The sequence below is a fragment of the Falco peregrinus genome, chromosome 4, assembly GCF_023634155.1.
Source record: "Falco peregrinus isolate bFalPer1 chromosome 4, bFalPer1.pri, whole genome shotgun sequence".
NCBI classification, from domain to species: Eukaryota; Metazoa; Chordata; class Aves; order Falconiformes; family Falconidae; genus Falco; species Falco peregrinus.
The window spans coordinates 92,598,030-92,620,586 of NC_073724.1; the positions used below are offsets into that span (position 1 = coordinate 92,598,030).

General features: G+C 42.8%; 1 protein-coding gene across 2 annotated transcripts in view; it reads left to right on the forward strand.

Moving 5' to 3' along the window:
- The window catches only part of FAM124A (family with sequence similarity 124 member A), a 54,180-nt gene that overhangs the window by 15,586 nt on the left and 16,037 nt on the right, over positions 1 to 22,557 (forward strand). For both annotated transcript variants that reach the window (XM_027790743.2, XM_055803092.1), the window contains exon 2: positions 5,137 to 5,168. In XM_027790743.2, coding sequence (XP_027646544.1) covers positions 5,137 to 5,168 — 32 coding nt within the window. The remainder of the gene's footprint in view (positions 1 to 5,136; positions 5,169 to 22,557) is intronic.

Genomic DNA, 22,557 nt, shown 5'->3' on the forward strand with positions numbered 1-22,557 from the left:
GAAGTACCGTGAAGGTAATGGATTTGCATTAGACTGATATTAGTGAAACAGACTGTAACCTGACTCACGGGGTCTGGTGAGAAGAAACCCAGGAAAGAGCTACAAAGCTAAATCTTCTGACTCGCCCATTGTGCTTACGCTGCTATAAAATCCTTCTGTGTGCCCTGTGGAGCGCTTTCTAGGGGAGAGAAGGCAAAGAAGCTGTTAAATACAGTTCTTAATACAAAACAATGAAATCTGAAACAACACTGGGTAGAGAAGGCAGGGGAAAAGTGAATCCAGCAGGTGCCATTCTGGCAGTCTTACACAACAGAAGGATGCAGACAGCAGAAGAGCTAGTAAACTTTACACGATTTCATTTTTTGGGGTGGGGGCAGGGTCCTGGCAATGGAGACCTTGGGCATATCGTGGTGTAGTATTGTGTTAGACTAACTTGAGAGATGTGTGTTCATTTTACACAGCAGACTGCCTTGTGGAGGTGCTGTCTGGCTCAGAAACCCTAGTTACAGCCATGCCAGTGCATTAAACAGCATATGGGGGTGTCCCTGAGCACTGTTGTCCATATTGTTGAATACTTAAATGGCTGATGGCATCAGTTTGGGTGGGGCCATCTAGCTGTTTGCCATGTGGTTCTTGGGTGTGTTTTACCGTGGGCCAGGGGACTTGTTTTACCACATTACTGTGGCCCAGGGACCGTTCCCAGTAGACCACTTGCCAGCGTGTTTTGGAATGCAAGATGTTTTAATGGTACAGGTGCAGACTGTTTCATGGCAGTTGGCCTTGCTCCCAGACAGTTCTCTTTAGCGTATTTGTTTATTACTGTAGAAATCACTGCTGTAGCTATGTTATCGTGATGCTGTGCCATGGCTGATCAGCGTGCCAAAGTAACCCAAGCACAGTGCGACGCTGGTGTAGCTACATTGGTTGTGTGATTCAGAGATGTAACGTAGCTTACCCAAAGAAACAGGTTTAGTGTCCTTACATACTGTATTCAGTAACTGCAAGTCGCACTAGCAGCTACTTACTGGTATTCCGTGGGCTATTTCCCTGTCCTGGGTATTTTGAGGCTCTGCATTACCCATCAGCAATGAGTATAGCGCATGCTGATCTCAGAGGATTGCTCAGGATCTTTTGTGCTTCTGATGGTCTTATGATGTCTGGTAACACACCGTCTTGATTCTTCAACAGTGCTAATGGGAATCGAGGTCCCACATTTATCTCAAGCTTCTACATTCCTATTTTAATGTCTCTTGACATCTTCACAGCTTCTCTTTGCTGGTGGGCTGACCATTGAGCACAAATTCTTTGCAGACTGGTGTGCCTTTTGACTGAGCAATGAGCCTTCCTTTTCAGTACCTCCAACTGCTTCAGTACCCTTTTTGATCATTTTTTTCTTCATTATGTGCCTATAAAGGGAACAGTCCTCCATTTGTTCAGTTTCTGTCCTGAATGTCTCTTTCCTTTTATCTATAATATAATATCTATCAGAGGAAATAGCTTGCTGCAAGACCATGTAATTGGTCTGGAAACTCTAAGCCCCAGTATGGCCTCAGTCTGTCACCATTAAAGCCCATGAGTGCTTTACTCTTGAGTTATCCTAATGGGGAAAACCTCTTCCAAGGGAACTGATAACAGCTGATACTCGGGGATGTTGAAAACAGGGATGGAAAGCATGGGAAGGAATAAAGTTGCTTGATGTCCAGAGAATCTACAGGAGATGTTTATTTCGGTACTTATTTTTTCTAATGCATGATCTTGTCAAAGGCAATATTCGTTGTATATACTAGTCTAAAAAGCTTAGAAGACTTACAGAAACTTCAGAATTTAGTATCCTAAATAGCTGACTACAAGGAAAAAAATATATATTTTATAAACCACTTACCAGAGCGTGTCATGAATCTGAATCTTTTGTGCTAATGTTTTGAAAATATTAAGGATTTTCCTAACACTGTTGTTTTTGTTCTTAAGGACTAGATTCAAGACAAAGAAATTCTAAGAAAGAAAGTAGTCAGAGGGAGGACAAAAGGTGTTTTAGGTTGGCCCTCAGAGCACGTAGAGAGACTCATATTCATCCCATTTAGTTTGAGGCATGTAGCCGAGAGTCCTGCATTAGGAATGTGGTTTCTGTAGGCTGCATCTCTAGACAACAGCTAGAGAGAGGCCCACTTCAGACCTCAGGGTTTTTTTTCATTATAGAGGGAGCTTAGGGAGGGTACAGTCCTCATTTCGGCATCTGAGGTTGACATAAGCCTTTGAGTTTAATTATCCTTTTTTTAATTCTGTGTATGCCAGTTGTGCAACAAACATGAATTAAATATTAGCTTGAACCATATTAGAATTACAAAAAAAACCCCAATACAATTCTAAAGCCTATTAAAATGTGTCTGTGCAATTAGTCTCCAAGCACTCTGTCGTCTCCTCCTTTCTCACTCCCTATCTTTTTATTTTTCCTCTTGTCTCATTTTTCATGTCCTGCCTGTACATAGACTGCCACTTCCTCAGTTCAGGACTCATTAATTCTCCATGTCCTATAATGTGCCTGCAGCACTTTGGGATAATAAAATAACAGTGTGAAGTAATAGAAAGCTGCCTCTACTTGCAGTAAGCAAAAGGCAAAATGTTGTCTCGCTTCCATCCGAAACACAAGCAGTGCAGATTCATATTGAATTAGCCACCAGCTGCCGAAGACAGATACACTGAAGGACAGCCCCAGGCTGTTTTCAAACAGAAGTGCAGCCTAAATGAGTCCTTGCCTGGGATGCTTGGAGGCAGCTGGATGTATATTGCTTGCCTCTGGGCTTGTGAAGAGTGACATGATACACAGTTTTCACACCCTTCCAAATATACATGGTGCCAAATGATAGCGGCATGATCTGCTGGTGAAAATGCCATGCAGCTTTATGGCCTGCACAGCACTACTTAGCCAGCCCCTGGGGTCGCTTCCCCTTGGTCCCTGCCCAGAGGTGGGCCAGCGGTGCGTATGTGGCCCAGCAGTAGGAAGGAGGAGGTGTCCTTCTCAGCTCATGTCATCGCTGCCTTTACCATTCCCAGCTACACAAGGGTCCTGGGGGAGGTTGGTTGAGGGACAGCAATTTATTCATGGAGGAAGTGCTATGTAGTGTAGAGGAATTCTAGAGGACTGTATGAAAAATTTATTTGTAAAAGGTTGTAATGTTTGTTAAAAACATAAGAAAAAAAGTGGGGGCGGGGAAGTGCAGTGGAATGAAGCTGTGTTAATTACCATTGATAATATACAACTGTGGGTTGGCCAATGTAGATAAGGTGCAGCTGTGGCTGGTGAAGTAGTTGAGAGCCAAGGAAGAGAGAGTAGCTGAGGAAGAAGCAGAGAGAACACGTGCCCTGGATGAGGTGAGACAAGGAGAAGGCAGCAGAGGGACTGGCATGAAGAGTATGTTGGTATGAGATGGTAAAGCCCTTGTTGCAGCTTGATGGTTTTGAGAGTGTTGTGACAATGTAGCAGGTACATATGAGGTGACTGAGGGGGGGTTACTAATGACTTGATCCTGTGGTCTCTGCCATGTGTGATAAAGATACGTCCTTGCTCCTTGTTGTTATTGAAGTGGTTGGGGGTGCAGGTTTTAGCAAAGGAGAAAGCAAGAGAGAGATGCAAGCCCCCATCCGCAACTCTCTCCCCAGAACTGCACAGACCTTTTTCCAAAACTACAATAACCTCATAGTACTTGACAGTATTTGTGGCAATATTTCCATAGTATTGTGAAAAATTCAGTTTGTGTCATCTTTCACTAGTCCAGCAGGACTGGCAAGAAGAGTTGAGGGTAGTTTCTCATGGTCTGTTTCACCTAAAGTAGCAGTCTTAGCATATGATCTGCAGAACACTGAGTGCTAAGCATGGGGTTGTGAAATACGGGGGTGACTGTAATTGCTTAAGCTTCTTCTGCAGAGAGATATCCATATTAAAATCAAAAGTGGCCGCTACAGTTATATGGAGTTGATGTCCTTTATTCCCTTGGATGCCTGAGAGCCTAGAGTATGAAGCATCCTGAGAACATGCTTAGGATGGTATCTATTTCCAGACCAATATCTTGGGAGTCGAGGCTCACATGTTTTGTTTGTTTTTTATTTAAAGCAATATTGCAAACTTGTTGCAATTATTTATATAAAACAAGCATTTAGGTTTGGATCCAAGAACTGTTACGGCTCCCTGAATGGTTTGCCTGTTATATTCACGGCACTGCAGGGCTTACATGTGAGTCATTAATTGTGGCAGAGAGCTCTGTTGAGTGGGGTCTGTTCTGGGGAGCCAGCACGTGGAGGGGTGGGGGCTGTGTGACTGTGAGCTCCAAACCCAAACACTCAGAAGTCAGACATAGGGCCTCAGAAGTGGAAATTATTATTTTTTTTTTAATATTCAGTGAGGGCATATTTGTTTTACCTTAGTATTTCTGAACCTTTAGGATGTAAACGGGCCATGTCTTAATCAGCCCAGAATCAGGTTTTCAGGAGTTTGGGCTTATATGCAACTGCAAAGTTAATTGCACTGTTGCTGAAAATACTTAACTGCTCTGTATTTCTCATGGGTTATCCAGAATGCTCTGTAGTAGAACCAGTTTTACTGAGAGTTGTCTTGAAGAGGAAAAGTCATTCCTAAAGCAAAAAGCTTTGTCATCTAGATGTTTATATTTGGTAGTCATTTTGTGTCTTCACTGCTAGATGTGACCAAAGAACAATAAAAGCTCTGCTCTTTGAGTAGGGTTCTCTTAAAAAAAAAAAAAAAAGGCATTTAGAGGACATGAAGTGGGGAAGATGAGGAGCAGAGTCAAAATGTAGTAATTTCTGCTCCTAACCTATGTCTGAAGCAGCCTGTTTTGTTCTTGTAGAGAGCATTCTGAGGTTTAATTTTTACACCTAAAGTTAGGTAGCCTGAATATCGCTTAAATAAAACCCTAATTGCTTTACTCACTCTATGTAGGTGTTTTCAAAATCCATGAGATGCCGGGTTTTCTCTTCAAAACCTGTTCCAGTTATTATCTTAGCACAAAAATAATGCTAAATGGTTGTTAAACTGTTTTAATATGCAATGTGAGTTAGATTTGGTATGTTTTTCATTATCTCTTTTAGATTTAATATGGTCTAACTGAAATCTTTGTCTTGCAGGTCTGAGTACAGCCGTATGTCCTCTACCAGCAGTGAGTATAACTTTGAGAATTTTTTTGAAATTGATTTTCATATTTTCTTTTTTCTAGCTGCTAATATTTATTAACATCAACCTAGTGTTACGATGGAGTTCACTCTGACACAGTAAAGCCCCTGTTCATTCTTTTCTTGGATCTATGTCTAGGAACAGTATGGAAAATTAAACTGGTTGGATGTTTATGACCAAAATACAAGACACGTGTAAAGTCACAAATATTGGAGCTCACAAGAATGCAAGGCAAAATGAGAACAAAATCTGTAAACACGTGGCCAATGTAAATGGGTCCTCCAGCCAAATGAGTTTGCAGTGATGAATGTCATTAGAGCTGGGGGATGCAGGAATACTTGAACACTTATTGTAAGTTGATGCCAAGGAAGCACTTGAGTGCAAATTCTGTGAAGCATTTCTTTGATTTCAGATATGATAGATGCTCTAGTAAATGTCATAATCTTTCTAGATGTTTACTATAGCCAGTTGATTTTCAGGTTATCCAACTGATAAAATGTGAATCCTGGTGTCTGGATTATTTTTTTCTTTTTTTCAGCAATGCAAAATGGCAGTTTTTTAAGGAACAAGGAGTGCTTTTTCAGTCCTTTATCTACCCACTCCAACCATCTTCTCAGTTGTAGGACATACTGTATCCAATGCACTTGGAAATGCAATAGTGCTTATTCATGCACAGCTACTAGTATCTCTGTCTCGTCAAAGTGCAAGGTGATGCCTGTCTCCCTGATTCACATGTAGACGTGAGCTTTATTTATGCCAAGCAGGCAGATCAAAAAGTCACAGATGACAAATTGTGTTTTATAATCTGGATCTTTAAGCGCCATGAAAATCAGAGGGGAAGAAAGCTGTCAGTTTTTTCCTCATTCACACATTCTGGCTGAAGCGTGGAGAGGGTTATTTTCCATCTCCCATGGTCTTCAGCGGTGGGCTTTTATTGATTTCAACAAGAGCTGAATCAGACAGTGTTCGTAATGTCTGGCTCCTGAGCTGATGTGACTAGCAGGGAGCTCGCTGTCTTTCCTCCATCTGCTCAGAGTGTGTGTGTGTCTGAGAAAGGAAAATGCTGAACTAAATTCTCTATGAATTCTGTTGTTCAAATAGATTTCTGGATTCCCACTGTCAGACATAATTTTTTAAATGATTGGGAGGCAAAATCCAGGCAATCGACTTTTCTGGGATAGTAAAAGCATATTGGATTTCACTGGTTACACCAGATGTGTGCCCCACCCCGCCCTCAGCTTGCAATTTTGGGTGATAGCTGGCAGCGTACTCCACAAGCCTCCTGTGTTTTTTGGGTGGGGACTCGTAGTTATTTTCCTAGTAGAAATGCTTATTTGGCAGAGAAGTTCAGAAGACAAGGTGTAAGTAGAGTATTTCTCATCTAAAAATCTGGTTTTGGTCCCTTACCAACTTTGCATGACTACTGCCTTCACCTTTTACAAATAAAGGTAACAAATTACATTTGTAAGTCTTTGTTTTTATTACATGGACTGTTTGTAAGCGTAAATTTGGGTTGTGTGGCAGCTACACTGTGTCACATTAACTGTGGTCACCTCAGTGTCTTGCTGACCAGGGCTGTCCAGAATATGTGGGGGTTACAGGGGTATTTCAGCACCAGTAATTTGTCAGTACAAGGAGGTATTATCATTCCAGCAAAGACACAGAAGTTCAGGGGGCAGGACAGTCATCTTTCTCTTTTCTGCTTCCAAGGCAAGTTATATTGATACAGCTTCACAAGTGGCAGCATTTAACTTTGCATTTTGTGGGGTTTGCGTGGTTGGTTTGGTTAGACAGTGCAAGATAACAGAAACAGCTGCGTAAAAGAATTTCAGCAAAATAGAAATGCTTTCGTGTTGGAGGCTGACAGTCAGGGGGTGCATAATGCATTTGAAGAAAATATTGTTGGGGAAGAGATACTAGGGGGAAAAAAGGTGATTTGGCCATTTTAATTTCTCTGAGGGAAAGATTCAGCAAGTGATATCATCCATAATACAGAAAGCAGTCTAATCAATGATGCTGTTAGTCCCTAACATAATACAAAGTAAGCTGTTGTAAATTACAAAGCAAAGAACTCTGTTACCTACAGCTGCTTCATCTGAAGCTCCTGTTCTAATGAAGTGGAGTTTATCTAAACCAGAGGGATCATGGGCTAATTTGGTTTTATAGGGGTCTTATTCAGTGGTATTGATGAGGCTTCAATTTCAGCTTTTAATAAAAGAACAACCTTCTAAATTTCTGGATGAACTCCACCGGACGATGGTTTTCCACAGACATACCAAGAAAAGGATAAGAGAGATTTCACAGGTGAATTAAATACAGCTGCCTATATCACTTGCTGCGATGCCAACAGCCGAACAAACTGCAGGAATTTACACCACTGCAAAAGTAGACGGGAATTCTAGACCCCCCCCAGTCAGAAGTAAAATCTTATTGGGTGCTTTATGGCTGTCATGGGTTAACCCCAGATGACAATTAAGCACCACACAGCCCCTTGCTCGCTCCCCACCCCCCTCCCTGCAGCAGGGTGGGGGACACAATCGAAAAAGTAAAACTGAGCAAACACATGGCTTGAGATAATGACAGTTTAATGGGACAGAAAAGGAGGAAAACAATAGCTATGATCAAAGATTTAGAATATAGAGACAAGTGATGCACAATGCGGTTGCCCACCACCCGCTGAACGATGCCCGGCCAGCTCTGACCCTGGTTTATATGCTGAACATGGCACCGTATGGTATGGAATAGCCCTGGGGTCAGCTGGGGCCAGCTGTCCTGGCTGTGTCCCCTCCCAGCTTCTTGTGCCCCCCAGCATGCTCACTGGCAGGGCATGACAAACTGAAAAGTCTTTGACTTATAAAATAACACTTTCTAGCAACAACTAAAAACATCAGTGTGTTATCAACGTGACTGTGCTACTAAATCACTATACCAGCTACTAGGAAGAAATTTAACCCTCTCCCAGCCAAAACCAGGGCAATGCCAATGGAAGGATCATTTTGTACATGCGTTATTTCTAGTACTTATTTTCCCTAAGCATGTGGCAGCAGTTATCATGGGCAGCGTATGCTTCAGCAGTTCAAAGCCCTGCCTGGTGGGTTGATTGGACCTTGGGTCTTATGCCGCATCTCAATTCTTTTCTTCTTTGCTTTTGTGTCCTGGCTGTGGGTAATCCAAAAATGTTTTTTCCTGGCAGCGTTCATCTAATGTTTGTGGCTTTATACAGCAAGTACTTTGAGAGAGAGTACCAAAGTTTGCTGAGTGTGTTTATTTCTGCAAGAAAATGCAGTGGCTATCTGCTGTGAGGGCTCTGCCTATTGTCAGGGTGACTGTGTGCCATTTTGCCTTTTCATATTGGGCAGAGTAAGCAGGCCATGCAAACCTGTCTGCTGGATGCTGGGGTCTGAGGTGGTACATTTTGAAAGGTTCAGCAGTGTGATTCCAAGGAAGAGAAACGCTAAATTTATTTTGACTTCCCCGCCCCGCCTCCCCTGAATTCTGTTGCGTATAGCCACTTTTCCCTTTGTTCTTTAGCAGGAGGTGTGCTTTGTCTTACTAGGATGTTTTGCCTGTTGGTGTGCTCCTCATTAATCTAGGAAATGTATTAAGCTTCTTTTTGCTCATGTTCTCAATTACATTTTCAATTACAGTTTTCAATTACTATTAGGGATCCCTGTTCATACATGAGAGGGAATTGTGCTAGGCACTTTACACACACAGAAGAGACCTTTACCCAAAGTACATAATCCCAAAATATAAAGACCATAGGTGGCATATGGATACAGGCAGTTGGAATCACAAAGAAATAATTAATTGGTGTTGGTCAGCACAATAAGCAACAGTCTCTGCATATCAACATTTTAATTATCTTCAAATTGCTTTGAGCTATGTATTTCAAGGATGATTTTCGACCAGGGAGGAGGAGTTTTAATGGGGACTGCTTATTTCCGCCTCTGCATAATCTTTGCATTTATGATAATGGCTCTTCAGAAAGGCTCAAACCAGGAGTGGGCATTGTGAAGCAAGACTTTTGTGATTTGTAACATTTGAAATATTCCGTACTTTGTTAGGCTCCATACCTCTGGAGCCAGTTGAACCAGGTTGTCTTAGAAATGGTTGTGGAGGTGATTATTCTGCCACCCCCACCCCCCCGACACTTTTCAGCTAGGCAATCAGTAGGGAGCTGTCTAGATACATGTTCGTACCATTCCAGCTACATTGGTAAATGAAACATAAAAGTGGCATTATGGGATAAGATACAAGTTTGTGGCAGATTTTAGAGCATTTGAGACAGTAAAAGTGTGTAGCTTGTAGTGGTTCATGTTGTGCTTCTCAATGAAGTAAAGGGCTTGTCACTCACCTGCTTTGCAGTCGGAAAGCTGGTAATTCGCCTTCCCCTGCTCCCCTGCCTTTCATTTAGCAGCTGGGAAACGATCGAGTCCTGCTAGGGTGCTTTTAAGTTGTTTGTATTCTTCCATGGTAAACCTGAGAGCTGGGATATTAAGATTTTTGTGCATGCTTCTTAACCCATGGAATTTTACCCACTTTCTGGTTCTAAAAATGAAGCGCAAGACAGTTTCTTTTGGCAGATTTAAAAATATGTGAGTTACGGAGCATGTTTCTTTTTAATACATTTTTTTCAGTTTGGCATTCCGTTCCTGTGCTAGTATAAACTCAGATCTTTGTTTTGGGATTTGGTCAGTGTTTTGTCAGTGTTATCTGCATCAGCTCCCTGGGCTGGTTTCGGACTCTGTTTTCTCTGCCAGCGTTAAGAGCCCTCATGTGCAAAACTTGCAGTCTTTATGGAGGGCTAGTAAGGGCAAAGTTTCTCTTATTCTTGATTCCAGAAGCAGGGTGAGGTACTAAGGCTGCATCTTACCTCCATGCACTAGCTGTGTGTTGAAATAGGCTGCCCTAATGGCTCTTTGGATGGTAGATTTTATATCCTGAGTGGTGTTTGCTCTTTGTGATGGATCTGGCCATGGGGAATGGGAAATCACCAGCACTACAGTACTTGCTGCTTATGAAAAGCCCCTTGAAACCTGGTGTTTGTGTATGCACCCTGAACTAGTCCAAGATGACATACCCTAATCGATGTCCTTTTTCTTTCAGAGTTATTCCCAGTCTTTTTTTAGACGCCTAGCAATCCTCATTAAAGACAGTTAGGGTAAGTTAATGGCATGTAGCCAAGTGACAATATTCAAATAAGAAAAAAACCGTTGCCCAAAACCTAGTGCTGTCCTGAACTTGAGGTAAATCTTTGTTTTCTTGGAGCTGCATTACCTTTCTTTGCTGATTCAGTGCTGTATTTACCTGCTCTCATTTTGAGTAACTGTGTTTACTTTGAAGCCAGCTGTGAAATTAAGGCCTCATTAGAAGTAGAGATTGTGTTTTTGTATGCACTGTCATTTTGAGGACCCATCAAAAGCTACTTGAGTACCAATGCAGTCCATCAGGTAGGTTGGGAGGGGTCAGCATTAGGCCACCTTGCCCATTGATGCTCAGAGCTTGCCAAGGCACAGTTACATGACAGTTTTCACACCACTTCCATGCTGTGTGCATGTGACAATGTGCTGCTGCTCTCTTTTGCTCTGTTTTGTCTCTTTTTTTTTTTTTCTCTCTCTCTTTTTTTCCCTCTCACCATGGCATCTGCTTCTTGATGTTACCTGCCAAGAGTCTTCCTCTTCCCTCTTGTTAGATTGTAAGTGTTGTTGGAGGGAAATGTGAAAAGGAAAATGTATCCGTGAATAAAAGAGTCAGATCCAGCCTGAGCACTAGGTCCTTTATAGAGGGGAGCAAAGTCAGTGTCTCTAGAAGTTCTCCCATTTCTAACTTGTAAGAATTTTTGTTACCAAACACTCAGAGATTGAGGGATTGTGTCTCAGAATGAGCACTAACGGAGGTTTTGACAAAAAACAGAAGATGAAGCCTTCCTGGTTGCAGAGGTAATGGGAGCTACTGGAGTGTAAGGATCTATAGTATTAAGCAGACTTATAGGTGCCTTGTAACAATAGCATATGGAAAAATTGCTTCCTGTTACTTGTGTATCATTTCAAAATCTGGCTGCCTTCCCTTTACTGTTAAAGGTGACGGAAACTAACCAGGAGCAGGAAGGGGGCTGGGTTTGATTTGGGCTTTTAAAAATCTGTCAAAAAGCTAAAATTTTGTAATACAATCACCTACTTTAAGTTAGTTTAGTTAAAACTGGTTCTGACCCAGGCACTGCTGGACTGGGTGTCATCTAAGTATATTTCTCCAAACAATGTAATTTAATAAGTGCAAGGATATATTTATGTTCTTTTACTGCAATACAAAGGTATAGTGTAGTTTATTGTTTCTTATTTCCACAGAGAACTGAGATGCTTTTACAATGGCTGGCAACAAGCTGTATTAAATACAATTGTAAAAACAATTTACAGTGGGCTTGCCAGCATCATGCTATATTTCCAGAAGGTGTTATTATAAAAGGGAGACTAATTAAAGTATGAGGAAAAATGGAAGAGGAAATTGGACCCAAATCATGTGGAGCTCTTAGCCTGCAGCATCTGTCAATGTTGCAAATTCGGGTATTTTTTATAGCAGTGAAATCTAAAGTGTCAGCTCCTGTGGAAAATACAGTAAACATCTTCTGTATATCTTGCCTGGCCTGTGTTATGCTGCTAGAGGTAAAGAGCAGTGCTGTTTCCTACTGTGGCTGTGTGAAGAAGGAAAATGTTATTGATACATACCGCCCAGCAGTCTTTGGCTGTGCAAAACATGTTTACGGAGCTGCTTGTGATCATGCTGCACCGTGATGAAGGAGCAAAGCTTGCGTACAGGATAGAAAAGTATAGTACCGAACCACAGAAAGTTGAGGTTGGAAGGCACTTTTGGAGACTGTCTAGTCCCAAAAGCTCTGCTGAAAGCAGGGGCAGTGAGAGTGGGTTGCTCAGGGCGATATCCCATTCTGTTCTGAATATCCCCACCGCCTGTCTGGGCAACCTCTTCCAGTAAGTGACCAGCCTCACAGTAAAAAAGGCATTTTCTTGTTTAAAAAGAATTTCCTGTATTTCAGTTTGAATCATCAGCCGAGAGCAACATCAGCAGGCCTTGCTGCTTTCCAGTCCCTAATTTCTCTCTAGGTTGAAGAATTTTTATTCAACTTCCTCCTGTTTCACTATGGTATTTGATCACACAGCACCATTCCCACTCCCAGCCCCATCAGCATCCCAGTCTAATCCACAAGCATCCACAGATGATGCATCCTGATTTTCAGGAGCTGATTTTCAGGACCCTTGCCTATGTCAGGAACAGCACGGAGTTATCACTGCTGACAAGCACCATTGCCTGGAAACTGTGCTAGAGAGCTTGATAGTGAGTTGACATTGTTATTTGCACTTTTACCTTTCAAGAAGTTGAGGTTAGGATGCTGTTCTAGTAGGGAGACAGTGTGTTGAGGTTGGTCTTACTGCATATGGTTGTCCAGGAGCATAAATGTAGAGAGGAAATATCTCCCTAAAGACATGACTAAAGATGGCCAGTGGCCAGAAAGAGAAGATAAAAAAGAAATGAAGCACAGACATGTGTAAGGACATGCACAAATGAATGTGTAACTGTGCTTGAAATCAAATTTAGGTTTGATTTTTGCATGTCAAGTGCGTGGCATTAACCACAAACATGCCCTTCCCCTTGTGAAGGCTGAAGTTCCTGTTTAAATGTATTGTAGCCCACGTTTCTGTTCTTTGTTAAAATCAGAGTTTCACTCTTCGGGATCATTTAGCCTGCACCAAACTGTGTCCCCTATGGTTAAATTACTTCCTACTGGCTTAGTGCTAGCTTGGCATTTCTGTATCAAAGGGGTGTAACTGTACTCTAAATGGTTACTGGATCAGAACTATCAAAAATCTGGGCTTGTTGTTTTGTATATTGTTTTCTGACCACATGCGGTCAGGGTTTTTTCCTGTTATGTAGACAAAGCAGGTAAAAACTGGAATAGTAATTAAAAAAAAATAATTGTGTATGAATGACAATCTGAATGCTTTTCTAGCTCCTTTTTAAAGCACACATAGTCATAATCAAAACCACAGAGGGCAAATATTTCATCTCTCTCATTACCAAACAGATTCAGAAACAGGAAATCTTTGGTAGACACTGAGCTATCGAGTCCCACAGAATTGTAGCAAAAATTTACAGGAAAGATTTTAGAGAAAGTTAAATTGGATTATTAGGTGATGTGGATTGAATTTCCCTCTGTGGAAGTATTATTGCTGCTGTCCCAGAAAACCACAAGGAGCTAGGCAGTCATTTAGTGGGTCTTCTACTTTAGGCAGTAGATTGCAGGAAAGATGTTGGCATTCCAAGTTCAGCTGGTACAGTGACGAGAATGATGTGGAAAGTGTTGAGACGTCTGTCTGAATTGTTAAAGGCCAGACAGCAAAGCTAAAAAAAAACCTGTCCCATGGCAACTCCTGACTCGGAGGCAGTAGTTGTGGTAGAATGGGAAAAGCCATCTGACTCACTGAGTCAAACGACAAAAGACTTGTGAAGGCTGAAGCTATTAAGGCAGTTTCTACTAAATGCATGCTGTCTTGACAGTGCCGACAATTAGTTTCCTCGCTTTATGGCTGCAGTACATTATGGTGGTGCATTTTCTTTAGTTTCAACTTTTAAAAATAAATAAATAGAATTTATTTATGCAAGCTCAGTGGGGAACTGGGACATTTAATAGTTGGTGTGTGCCACATTTTAGAGCAATAGATGTCCACTGCCTGCTTCATTTTTGTTGGTACCACATATTTTTTGATCAGTAGTTTAGGAAAAAAATCTTGCATCTGTAATTTCTAAAAGGTTCAGGAAATGTTTACCAGGCAGCTTCTGTCTGCCACCTTATGGGATCAGGATGAAGCACCAAAGACAAAGCATGCTTTCTATTACCACTTCCCTTTTCCATCAGCTGGGGTGAGGTGGGTCTTTTGAACCACACACTTCTGTCAGCTGAAAGGATTGTGAGATACAAAATAGTGTTCCACTACGGTCAAGTCCAAGTGGGTCCTTTGCTGTGTGTTTTTAATTGTCTACAGAGAAACAACCAGGGCAATGCTTGACCATCCCTCATGGTTTGATCCCATTTTTTCTTCAGATGTGTCGAGTATGGATGCTTTGTTGTGGCTTCAGTGTTCCCTCTGGCTGGGTTTCCCTGCCACCTCTTCGTGATACCAGGAAGGTTTGTGCAAAAGTGCAAACTGATTAAAAGAAGTCTACCTGAAAATTAACGTTTTTAGCCAGATCAGTTCTCTGACTGCCACCAGAAGTCACAATCCTGATTACTCCTTCTCTGAGGGCTTCTTTTCAGCCTGTTCAGCAAGCGGTTTCAACTTGCCCCTAGACCTGACACATGGGAAGCACTGGAAACACTTAGCTGGGAATACTAGGGGGGAAGAGTGCCAGCAATGAAGCCTTGAATTGTCTTAAGCCCATCATAAAATCACACTCTCGGTTGAGTATATTGTGTGAGGTATGGACCATTGCTGGACCAAATTTGTCAGCTGCTCAAGTGTACAATGTTTCTTGGTTTCTTTTAAGGCAATGTTCTTTCTGCCCTTTTATAAAAAATGCATTTTTTAGAATCTCAGTTTTACAAGGACAAGGTTCAAAGGTCTTTGAACAGTATGGTGGTGGATGCAGTTTGAATGCTGACACACGTTGTACAGCTTTTGATTTACTGGTGATTGCTGATAGCAGTTTTACTGAGTCACTACACATTGCAACTGTACAATATGATGTTAATAGCAAAGAATGGTATCTAGGTTCTTGCCAAGTACAATGATCCACGTCTGTCTTTAGGAAAATTTTATGATTGGGAAGGGCATGCAACTTGGCAAAGCTTAAACTCTTCTAAAGTGGAAATCTGCAGCCATTTGGAATACTGCTCTGTCAGTGTTTCAGTTTCAGGTCCTCTTGTCTTCCCTACCCTCCCTAAAAGGTGAGGCAACTTTTTTTTTTTTTTAATTCTACATACAATACAAAGCAACAATAAAGCAAATTAATCTAGTAGTTGAGCATTAATAATTAATGCACCTTCCCTGTTTTTCTCTGCTGGACTGAATTTAGCTGCAATATAGGCTGTTATACAAAGTCCTGTGCCTTACCCTGATGGCCCAGGCTAATTCATGCCAGTAGCTTCACTAAACTCACCAAGGCAAATCCTGCGAGCAGCAGCTCACCATTGTGCTTCAGTTCCCTGCTCAGGGGGCTGTGATTACTCTGTCTTCCGAAAGACACAGAATGACAGTTGCCAGCTGTTTTCCACAGATCAGGAATATTTTTCATGGCATCAAAAAAAAAAAAAGTCCTTACTGTTTCTCTTATGGGTATTGGGTTTCCCGTGAAAATTAATCTCCATGCGAAGAAGCCATTTGGGCCTCTAGATGGCAAATAGAGGTAGATTGTGGCTTTTGAGTGAAAGCAGGTGGGACAGCGAAGGCAGTTTGAAGATACCAAATGATGTGGGTCTGTTTCATTTAGGGACACGTGCAGACTGAGAATCAAGACAGCTCTTGAATTGTGGTGAACTGTGTGGGAGGGAAGAGAGGACATGAGAACAGCTGACATCCAGAAGAGTATCCCTGAAGGGTGTAGGATCACACCAGCATTTGGGGGTTCTTGCTTTTCAGCAAATCAGTAGCTAAATCTGTGGTTGAGGAGAGTATTGAAGTAAGACTTCAGCACTCTCTGGAGGGTAAGTAGATTATAAGGAATTTTTTTTTTTAATTTGAAATTCTGATTGTTTTTAACACTTCAAGAGCACCATGCAGCAAGACTAAAGAGCTCATGGAGAAGACCACAGCACTGATGGAAAAATCCATATCATCGGGGGTGTTTGTGAGGAGTTGCCAAACAGTTTGCTTGCTTGTAACCATGGTGTAAAAGCACCCACCATGGGTTCCTACAGTTTGTCTGCATGAAGATTCCATATACCTTCTTCTCAGACATGGGGGTCTTTTTTTTTTTTTCTGGGTGCTTAATATACAGTAAAGCACAGCCCCTGCTTTGGCATGTCTACAGGCTTCATAAAGCCAAGATAGAACACACAGACACAGCAAGAAGGCTCTGCTGTCAGGGACATGGAATTACACAGCCAGAAACACAATGTGGTGCTCCCATCCCTTTCTTTTTAGCATTTTTTTTTTTTTTTTTTTTAAGGGAAACATGAAGTGAATGTGTCCCGTCTTTCTTTACAGAGACACTAACTTCACACAGGTTTCATCAGAGCTGGGTGAAAGGCAGCAGGACAAACTGTTGTCTCCATGGAGAAAAAAGGCTGTAATGTGAGTTCAAGTTACCTCTTCTCCTGACCTACAGCTGGACAGTCAGCCCACAGGCAACGCACCCAGACCTTTACACCAAGTGTGAACTACTTCTTGTCAGCCATGCAGTTAGGGGATAAGTGAGAAAGCTGCAGTACTGCGAATGAGGAGATGAGGGAAATAGGGATGGAGAGTTTATCTACGACCTAAGGAGTCCGTGACTCTTTGCCTTGCTATGGGCAGTCAGCAGCCTGACTAAAGAATTCAAAGAAGTTGGTTTTCTAGGGTGTAATGGAAAACATGGCAACTTTCTTCCGTAATGCACATCACAAAAGCACGCCTCGTTTGTTGACAAGGTGGTACAGTAAGATACTAGAACAAGAATAATCTTCATGATAAGCATGTAGGCCCGCAAACTTTACCTCCAGTTTTAGTTGCATAGCTGAAGTGCCCAAGATGGAAGTGGAGTTGCTTGGTTCCCACTACACTTGTGGACAGTGGAGAGTGATGTGCCTTATCTGAGGTTTGATTCTGTCTCTCACCATGGACTACAAAAGGAGCCCAGGACAGCTAGCCTCCAGGACAGACAGGAGGGACATCTGTCAGGTACCTAACTTTGTGGGATGAATCTGGGCCACAATAGCTTTTGTGTTTCCTATGAAGATGATGTGGGTCCGTCATATGTTTCTGAAAGCAAGCCAAGATGGCAATCTTGGCACCATAGACTATATGACTGCAAACGGGAGAGCGAGGGTCAGGGTGCAGTGGCATGATCAGCTTAAGATGTGTAGCTACACGAGTGGCCAGGAGTGCATGGAGAGGTAAAGGATGTGAAACGGAGTGAGATGGCCCCTTTCAACAGCAGCTTAAGCTGATCATGAAAGGCTACCCTTGGGCAGGTCATGGGAATGTAGCTAGTGGGGGAGGGATGAGAGTTCACTTTGGGCTGTAGCACAGTGGGGAGTTTCAGCAATCACTGCACCATCTAGCAGCAAAGGTACCACATGATGAGATCTGCCATTGCCTTTGCTTGATCATGCAAGGCCTCTGTGGGCATTAAGTATCACTTTTTGATAAGATTCATTCTCGCAGGGTTGGCTGCGTGCTGTATACTAAGGGCAATGACACCTCGTTAGACTGTTCATATGAATATACCAAAGAAAGCTTTTTATCTCTGTCAGGCAGATAATGGGCTTCATTTCCCAGCTTTATTTTTCACTCAATACTTTTTTTTTTTGGTTCTTCAGCAACTGAATAACAGCACAGAGAGCCTGTATCATGTGCCTGTCTGGAAGAGCAGGTTGACCGTTTTGCCACACTTGTCAGTATGCTGGTCTGCTGTGTCTACACTATCTTAGCACGGATGGAGGAGTGGGCATCCTGGCACCATTATCTCCATTCAACTGCAGCACCACAGGAAAATGCTGCTCTGATGGGAGTGTGAAAGAGGTTTCTCTTGTCGCTGTGCTGTGCAGAATATCCCCTTTCTTATTGCTTCTGAACACCCTTCATAAGTTTGAGGTGGTGTGCAAAGCAGGGCATGCTGAGAAGCACATTATCCTGCAGCCCTGCATTTGTCAGATGCTATTAAACAGCAGGGAAAGAGAATGGAGGAGCTGGTGAATCTGTCACATCCTGCTTCTTCAAAAGTTTATTGATGCTGCATAATTCATCAAAGCATGACCTGGCAGTGGGTTCTGCTGTCAGAGGTGTCCAGTTACGGCTTCTGTTGCAGCTGCCCATAAGTTGATGCTCCTTGTTTATGAAAATAGCTTTGTCTTTGTGTCTGCCCATGAGCCATTCAGTTAATACACCTAAAATGGTTGGTCTTGCCTTGGACTCGGATGAAATGTGAAGGTCCTGTTCAGTGAGAAATGCTACCATTTTGACATTTCTTTGTGTTTTGTAATGGGACTGAAATAGGGAAATATTGACATTTTCTGCGCAACAGAAATCCCAGGAAGTTTCAACTAGGAAATCTTATAGTGCTTTTTTTCTGACGTTATTTATACAGTGATTTTTTTATATAGATACATTTTTTTTTTACGTTCCCGCAGTTGAAATATTTTGACTTATGAACAGTGAACAAAATATGCTGATCTGTAATGTTTGGGTTTGAATTATTTCATTAGTCCCTGATAGCAAGTATTTCCTGATAATGAACTCGATGGGAGCTGCAGTTCAGAAGCTTGGTGTGCTCACTCTGACCCTCTCCCGTTGCCTGATTTACGTCTCCTGCAGGGCATTGTGCAGTTTGGTCAGGCTGAAATGTGAAATCTTACTGCCTGATGTAGTGATAAAGGAATCTAGTCTGTACAGTGTATAAGACAGGTTCAGGCGCTGGTTCCCATGGAGCAGCGTACCGCAGCAGGAAAATGGAAGTTCACGTTCCAGTGTTCAGTTTCTCAATGCAATATTATGGGTCAGCTAAAAAAGTGATTTATGTCAAGTATTTATGGGTTGAATACTTTCTCTGAGTTTCCTGGATAGAAGATTGAAAATGTAGGTGGCTGGAAAATTGAAAATATCTGCCACAGTTTGGAAATGCACTTTCCCATGCACAAATTGGGGCCAGGGTCCAGTCTGCCTAAAATCTCTCTTTGCCACAGACTCCATCCCAGCTCGCATGCTTACCGGGTTTGCCTAACCCCGTAGGCAACTCTTCATTAAATATCTCCTGGTGAGTTTGAGAGGTCTTTAGGTCCATATCTTGATTCACCAGCACAGGGTTAGGAGAGACATTTCAGGGAAGCGGGTACTTACCTCCTTCCTAAGTTCTGCTACACATTGGTTTTAGGCAGTCGGTGGATTTCCAGCCAAGTCCCTTGGAGAAGCCTGGAAAATCGGATGTTATCAGGACTGCTGAAGGTGGTGACTTCTCATGAGATAAAAACGTGGTTGGAACACTGCCCTGAACAGGGACAGGTCTTTGTGCAGGGCAGCTGTGGGTGGAATGCAACCTGGGCCTCTCATAGCATGAAGGAGGGACCAGACTGCCAGGTCATGGCCAGAGAACCCAGTAACCACCCTGCTGGAGCCAGGGGTGCAAGAGTCCTGGGCCGAAAAGCAAATGCAAGAGGGAGACTATTCTAACCTAAGGTTATTCAGGTGCCATGGGAGAAAACTCTTGCTCAGTTTTTCTAGGGATGTTTTGCCTCCGGTGTGGTTTGATGAGAAATGTATACATACTCCAGGGAGAAGGAGCTGTAGCTCCAGTTCCCGGTACCTCCAGGTGAGGCTAGCTGCTTCCCAGCTGCTAGGGTTGCTGAGCTGAAGTCATACCTGCTTGTGCCTGCTTTGGGCCAGGAGCCCTGCCCTCCTGGCCAGCTGCAACAAGGGTGGTGTTACCAGATACCCCAGTCTTTATGGCACCTCTCAGGGGTGGTGGCTAGCCCCCCAACCCTCCACCCCAAGGAGGCAGAGCACCATTGCCTCCCACATCAGCCGTGGGTCTTCGTGTCACTAGGTGGCCATTGTTGTCACAGGTGTCCAGTTAGGACCTCTGGCCAGGGGAGGGCTGGGCAGCTCTGGGGCCAAGAGGATTGTCCTCTGCAGGCACCACTGTTCCCTGCAGAGTGAGGAGGGAGGAAACCCAGGGAGGTGGTGGAATCACCATCATGGATGCGGTGCTTGGGGACTAGTTTAGTGGTGACCTTGGCAGTTCTGTATTAACGGCTGGACTTTATGATCTTAAAGGTCTTTTCCAACCTGAATGATTCTATGAAAGGAATTAGGAAGGCAAGATCATCCTCTGCAGGTTTTTCAGAGCCAGCAGCCCCTCTCTCCATGCACTCAGCAGGGGACACAGGCGACCAGGCTAGACAGACAGGTACCTGTCCCATCTGTCCCCAAGACAAGGCAGCTTGAACTTAAGTGAAGTTGTACTGAAATGAGGCAGCTGGCACAGACGGACTTGACAGCACCCACTGCTTTCTGTCAGATTGTCTTTCTGATGAAAAAATACTGGTTTCTGGGCAGGGAAAGGAGGGGAGGAAGAACCACAGGGCAAGACTGCCATTCTGCTTTGCAGGGGTTTCTTTTTTTCTCCATTCAGCAACACTGCATCAGCAACAAAATAAAAATAATACATAGAGAAGGACCCATCCAAAGCTCAATCATAAAATATCAGGCGACCTTTAGCTCCTAGCTTTAGGACATCAAGTGTGACAGTCCCGCAGCATTTGGGCTGGGTGTTTGCTTTAACCTCTTGTGGACAGTTAATGCTACCTAACAGAGGAGTAAAAAGTTTAGAATTGTAAAATACTCTTTAAATCCTGGTAGTAATTACCTCTTAGCAATATTAGAGCTTTGCCAACTCGAAGAGAACTAATCCCCTTCTGTCACAGGAAAGAAAAAAAATGTAATAGCTGTGAGAACTGTGGAGCTTATTTCCAAATAGATGCCTCAGCATTTTGATATTTTCTGTGGGATTAACTAGTAACACAGGAAGGGTAATACATATGCAGAGCTTTAATTTGCTTCTGTGACAATTTGCCGGGGGCAAATTGAACTGTGTCATGAGAAATGCTGTCGTTTCCTTCCCTTCCTTGCCAGTTGAAGCAAAAAAATCTTGTTAGTAACATAGAAACAATTTGCAACTTATCATCAGTTCAGGGGAAGTTTCTCCTAGCTCCTTGCCTCATATTTCTGCTTTTCTTATGTTTCTCTTTCACTTACCAAAACAGAAATGGCTGCCACTTCATAAACACAGAAGCCTCGTAATGGAAGGTGTAAAGGTGTTGCAGTAAAAGCATCGTTGCTGGCATAAAACAGATACTGAAGCTCTCTGTACTGATTTGTTAGGTTTCCCCCCTTCAGCATAGTTGCTTCTAGCTCAAAAAAAGGTGATATGCTCTGCTGTATGTATAATCCTAGCTCCTAATGATGGCTTTGTGCCGTGCTTTGGTGGTCTTCTGAGGCAGGCGCTGCGAGCATCTGGTGCTGATGGGCACAGGCAGTGATGGCTGCAGAATACTAATGCTGGGGCTGGCTCCCACAAGGCTCCACTTCTGAAAAATGCTTTAGCCATTCAGCATCCATGCACCATGCTGAGCAACAGGAGGGCAGAAAAGCCATGCTCAGAGATATTTTTTTTTTCAATGCAGAGCAAGAAGCCAACAGGAATGATAGCTCTTTGCTTCACATTGTTGTGCCCAGGCTTCTTTCAGAGCTGCAGTCATTTATATGCATAAATATCAAGCCTTTCACTTGTTGCAGGCTTTGCTAGCATTTGTGTAACAAAGGAAACAGAGGGAGAAAAGAGCTGAACATCTTCTGTTCCAGTCTTAGAAAATGAATGACTGCGTAGCTATGGTGATTACTTTTTTCTGGTTTTATTAGATCACTGTCCTCTGCAATTTGTTTTCCTTCCTGTCCTGCTGCCACATGTAAAGGACCATGAGAGGACCTCCCCCCACCCCCCCTTTGTCTTTCTCCCACACTGTGACTATCCATAGGGGATATCTCAAAAAATTACCTACCAGTAACAATTGTCACAGCAAAGCCTCTTGCCATGTACTGACACAGATATTTTTCTTTTTTTGCTTCATATTTTTTTCTTCCATTAAGCATCTGACAAAGCCACTCCACATCACCCATTTCTTGCAGAGGTATGAGAACTCTGCTGTAATTGTATTTTTTGTTTTTTTACTTGATTTTTCTATATCTCCCCCAGCCAAAATGTATGCTTGCTATTTGCTCTGCATACCATATCTTTCTGCAGCTTCTAAACTGAGGCTGGTGGTGTATTTACCAGTCATGTCTGGAAAATGATGCAGTTGCATCCAGCTTTTCTCAGGGTCCTGCAGCTACTGTGTATTGAAAGACAACTAAAATGCACTAATTGAGTAATACTGCTTTTCCATTAAAGCAATTGCTGAAGTATCACAGGAATGTTATTCTGATGCCAGGAGGGAGGAGGGAGAGGTTAGTACTGATTACCAATAGGAGGGGAAGCAGCCTGTGAGACAGTCTCCCTATTAAATGTAGTCTGCACAATGAAAAGCTTGGGAAGCCTTTCTAAGGCTTCACACATTTAGGCTTTGTGCCCAGGCTCAGGGTCACAGTCATGGCGGTGGTTTCAGAACACCGCAC